This window comes from Amphiura filiformis, chromosome 18 (assembly GCF_039555335.1).
Source record: "Amphiura filiformis chromosome 18, Afil_fr2py, whole genome shotgun sequence".
In the NCBI taxonomy this organism is placed as follows: Eukaryota; Metazoa; Echinodermata; class Ophiuroidea; order Amphilepidida; family Amphiuridae; genus Amphiura; species Amphiura filiformis.
This window is the reverse complement of record NC_092645.1, coordinates 47,123,542-47,128,882: the sequence shown is the minus strand read 5'-3', so window position 1 is coordinate 47,128,882 and position 5,341 is coordinate 47,123,542. Positions and strand designations below refer to the sequence as shown.

The 5,341-nt window shown below is 37.0% G+C and overlaps 1 protein-coding gene across 2 annotated transcripts in view; it reads left to right on the top strand.

The window, feature by feature from the left end:
• Positions 1–1,009: 1,009 nt before the first annotated feature.
• Positions 1,010–5,341, top strand: part of LOC140138742 (complement factor B-like) — a 25,057-nt gene continuing 20,725 nt past the window's right edge. For both annotated transcript variants that reach the window (XM_072160503.1, XM_072160502.1), the window contains exons 1-3: positions 1,010–1,298; positions 2,251–2,327; positions 4,225–4,428. In XM_072160503.1, coding sequence (XP_072016604.1) covers positions 2,255–2,327; positions 4,225–4,428 — 277 coding nt within the window. In that variant the 5' untranslated portion in view covers positions 1,010–1,298; positions 2,251–2,254. The remainder of the gene's footprint in view (positions 1,299–2,250; positions 2,328–4,224; positions 4,429–5,341) is intronic.

The following is a 5,341-nucleotide window of genomic DNA, read 5'->3' as shown; positions in this document are numbered from 1 at the left end:
ATTTTTGTTACATGATTTTGAATGTTAAATGCAAATTTCTACAAGAAAATTCAATTTTCTAAATAGTTTTGCTTTTCGCATTGACAATGCACACAATTTCCTATGTGTCCCATATTACCTGCACCCATTCAGTTGAAAATCAGAGAAAATAATCATTTATAAAAGGAAAGTGCCACTTGTCAGTGGAATTTTACCTGCTGATAAGCTTAACCCATCACCTAAAGATCATAAAAAATGACAAATGCCCCTCAGTACCAGAGTTTTTGGATACACAATCATAAAATGTGACGTCATTGATTTTATATCAGGCCAAAAAAACGACATAATTTTTTGGGCAATTTCACTCCTTTTGGCATTGATTTCCAAGAGTTTGATACACAGACTCCAAAACTGCATTTCTAGAAGCACAATTGATGTCTCTAAACACTTAACAAATCAACTTAAAGTGTTTACCTTCTCTAAGCTACTTTTTGTTAAAATGAAAACAGGTGTCCCATATTACCTGCTGTCCCATATTACCTGCAGCTACCCTAGTATATGCTTATACCAATTTTGCTCACATTGCTATTTTTAGACTTTGTCAATTAATTTTATTTCGTTCCAATGACCGGTCAGAATGGGAAACTTTGAAAATTCATAATTCGAAAAGTTTTTGACCGATTTTGACCATTTAACCACCAAAATACTTCGGTTGATGAGTTCTTTCCAGAAAACAATCTTTTGTAGCAATAGGGGCAACATGAAATTATGATGGTCATCCCTAATTTCATATTGAAGTGCCCCCCCGGAAATTATAACAATACGTCCCTTTAAATGCAATATTGTTCAGAAAGCAAACCTTTACATAGGCCTACTAAATTTTTATTATAACCACGGACCAGGAAGTGGCTCAGGGTTAATCAGGCACTTTCGGGAAACATAATCATCTGTACTTTCTATTTAGGCCTACGCATTTATTATTTGGCAACGGCACCACTCCCGGGCATGCACTCGGTTTACACAACGTTAACCGTGTTAAAAGGTCAGTATGTATATCGGTTTCCCACCAGCAGTGGGTTTTCCCCAATTTTGAGTTGAAAGTTTCTTAGAACTTGGTACGACCAATCAGTAATCAGCCGTGAAAACGTCACATAAGCAAGGAGCAGGACGGGACGCTGACGGAGTATTAATAGATAAGTGGGTAGCCCGGTTTGTGTGTACATTTTATGAAATTACTTCTCATTTTGTATTTCGGTAATCGGTACTGGACCTATATCAGAAAGATTTCATGTTCTGAGGACAAAAGGACAACAATTAATGTGAGTAAAATTAATTCTATTTATATATTAGGCCTATAATTAGATTCATGTTTTCAGTAGGCAAAGTAGGCCTACGCTGCATCACTTAGCATGCTTAGTGAATATGCCTTTGTGTTTGACGAAAATACGGTTTTATCAAAATACAACATAACCTTCAGAATGTTTATCCTGCATGAAATCGCCTGGTGTAGTTATCTGAACATGCAGTATATCTTTTGTATCCTATTGTTTTTATCAATAATCAATATTGTTTATTGTTAATATTAGTGTTTGTTACATGTTCCAATTTATTGTCTTGCCATGCCGCCCTTTAATTTGCATAATAAGTAATGAGCAAATTTATGCATGGATATTTAGCAAAATATTGGGAAAAATTACATATTAATGAGCATTTCAGTCATTTTAGCTCAATAACTTTTAATTGATTCTTGAAAACAATATTTACAAAGAAAATATAAATTGATATACATTTGAACTAGCTAGAGCGGTTACCGCACCGTAGCTGAACCATGGACCTTCTACTGTCAGACGTTTCAGATTTTTTCTTTCATGTCCCCTCCCTCCCTCCCCTTTCTCTCCTCTCCTCTCCTCTCTCTCCTCTCCTCTCTCTCCTCTCCTCTCTCTCCTCTCTTCTCTTCTCTTCTCTTCTCTTCTCTTCTCTTCTCTTCTCTTCTCTTCTCTTCTCTTCTCTTCTCTTCTCTTCTCTTCTCTCTCTTCTCTTCTCTTCTCTTCTCTTCTCTTCTCTTCTCTTCTCTTCTCTTCTCTTCTCTTCTCTTCTCTTCTCTTTCATGTCCCTCCCTCCCTCCCCTCCCCTCCCTCTCCTCTCCTCTCCTCTCCTCTCTCTCCTCTCCTCTCCTCCTCTCTCTCTCTCTCCTCTCCTCTCCTCTCCTCTCCTCTCTCTCTCTCTTCTCTTTGTTCTTGAGTCATATTTTAAAAGATTTTTTTTTTTCAGCCTCATGATGTACCTGCTACTTTTGGCAATTTTGGGTTTCGGTTACCATGGCAATGAAGTATCTGCCTCAAGTAATAGTGAGTATATACAGCCCAACATATCCCATAATTTACACCAGCGTGCTGCCCCCATAGGCCTACTATTATTTTTTTTTTTAAATAATTCCAACTAAACTTGATTCTTGTTTGATAATCCTTTTTCTTAGCAATACGACTCGCTCCACATCTGCCTATGTATTGTATCATTTCTACGGTACTTGTATGGTGTACACTAAAGCCGAAAAAGAAACTTACATTTTTTCACAAGGTTATATCTTAAAATCCTGTGCATCAAAATGAACCAAAATAATAACACACAGGATTACTTCAATACTCGACTCTAAACACACGTCAGTAACCAAGCAGTTATTCAACTGACACAACAGCAAAATGCTTCCAGGATAACATTCACAGCCCAATAGTTTGCACCCAGTACAAGAAATCTGTGAGAATGCGTATAAGATCCTTACACAGATGACAATTTCCAAAGAGTAAATGGAATAGTGTGGAACGGGCTGATATCTGCTTTTCACGCACTTTCTTCAAGAAACAGGTAGGCCTACTCACAGATTTCTTGTGCTGGGTCCCATTGGCTGTGAATGTGGCCAAGAAGCTATTCCATGTCAGTGTATTTTGCTGTTGTGTCAGTTGACCTTGTTAAAAAGTACAAGTTTCTTTTTTGGCATAGTGTATAGTTTATCATGTTTATTGCTATTTTGTTTCAAAAATACTGAGAGTTCTGACAATAACGGATGTCACCCTTTAACGGGACATTTCGTGACTCTATAGGTTCTTTTTATATGTCATTATGATTTAAAATTAACAGCTTGACACTTTTGACGCACGCACCGATATTTCATACATTGAATGTGAGATTGACACATAGACCTAATTGCATAGTTCCCTGTGGATTCATCCTGATTTTGGAGCCTTATGAAAGGTCAAAAAAGTAGTGTTTTCTGCATATGCATAGGCAAAACTGCTGCCGTGACAGTGTATTATACAAGCATGGCTGCGCAAGAGACTAGTTTCAAGCCAAACGAACACGATACGAAATGTTAAATATGCGGCATAGTCCGGGAATCGAACCCATGCCACGACCTCGGGTTTATACAAGACCGGTGCTTTAACCACTCGGTCACGGAAGCTTCATGTTTAAGTTGGTTGAAATTGGAACCTATAAGCGCTCACTTAAACTTCTCCCCCTCCCCGCATGAGACCATATCTTTATAGGCCGTAAATGCGAGAAATAAATTGTCATCCTCCCTGCAGAGGAAATATAACATTGAAAAACGGTGGCGCGACAGGAAATATATAAAATAAACATAATTTCGATTCTCGGGCGGGATCACTGTTTGTTTTCCATGTTATTCGATTCATTTTGATTCAAATATTTGAATAGATTGCCTTGTCATTTAAAAAGATATGTTATACCCCCCGAATCGTCATACTTGTCATATTTGAATAGATTCGATTCTTTTGTAATGATTTTAAGAGTGTACCACTATTATAGGATATATCTGCCAACAATAACTGCGCCAGTATGAATACCCTTTAAAAAAGCTTCCTATTTTACACCTGACGGGGTTAGAACCCACACGGCCCGCTGTTATCACAAAGGGGGTTACTTGAATTATATTATACGGGGTGTCCCCCCGAGATTCAAAACCCTATTTTTTACTAACATATTTTTAGTGTGATTGTTCGAAACTTGGCCCCATTTCTAATGCCAAATCTTCCCCCAGGTTTGGACCCATACATTGATTTTCTGTGAAAAAACTACCCGCGTGTCTTGGGATTTGTTGTGAAAAACAAAACCCATTTTGGGCAGCACATCCCCGTATACATCAACATGGAAGTATCACCCCTCCCGCACCCCAGGCATGTTGAGTGTATATACCAACTAAAACTTTAATTTTTACCCTTTTTATCATAGCTCGTTGCTATCCACCTCAAACCATCAACAACGGTGAATTCTACTACACAGAGACTTCAGACTGTTCAATGGATCGCTGGTTCTATCCCAGCTGTGTGATTCGTGTCCGGTGCGACCCTGGTTATAGGTTAGTTGGAGAAACCTTCATGTACTGTAGTTCAGACGGTACGCAGTATAGTTGGACACAGCAGCCAATATGTGAAGGTATTATACGTTAAGGGATCCAAAATGAGCGTTTATTGCGTTTCGACAGTATTTTTTGTGGGACATGAGAGCACCTCAGACCTATCGAATTGCATTCTGAATACGAAGCATGTCTTTCTGATATCAAATAATTTTCTTTTTTTTAAAAATCACAATACAATACAAATTTTATGACAAATTATAAAAATTTGATATTTTTCAAATTTTTGATATATAACAGTCCTCGAAGTAAATTATATAAATCTAATGATATATTCTTAAAGTGTATGTAGCAGGGAGGAAAAGCCGACGGTCAATTGAAAATTTTGACCTTTCATATTGAAGATATGGATTTTTTCCCCAAAAAGACCTAATTTTTTTTTGGTGTTTTGGGGAAAAAATCCATATCTTCAATACGAAAGGTCAAAATTTTCAATTGATCGTCGGCTTTTCATCCCACCTACATACACTTTAAGTATAAATCATCAGATTTATAAAGTTTACTTCAAGTACTGTTAAATATCAAAAATATCAATTTTAATGATTTGCCATAAAATGTGTATTAAATTGCGAATTTCAAAAATCAAAATTATTTGATATCAGAATGACATTCTTCGTATTCAGAATGCAATTCGATATGTCTGATGTGCTCTAATGTCCCAAAATAAATACTGTCCAAACGTTCATACCCCAGCCCTTAAACACTTCGCCTTCTTTTATAAGTTCCATCCTTACATCCCTGCCCCTTTCTTTCTTCCTATAATTCATTCATTCAATTATTCATTCATGTAGTTGGAGATCATCATTTTCGTTGAAAACTGACTACCCCCTGACTTTGACTTATCTTTTGCTTAAGGTTGGTCTTAACCATGGAATTATATGGAAACTTCCGGGCCTCATAACTGCTAAATTTTTGGTCTATAGTATATATTAA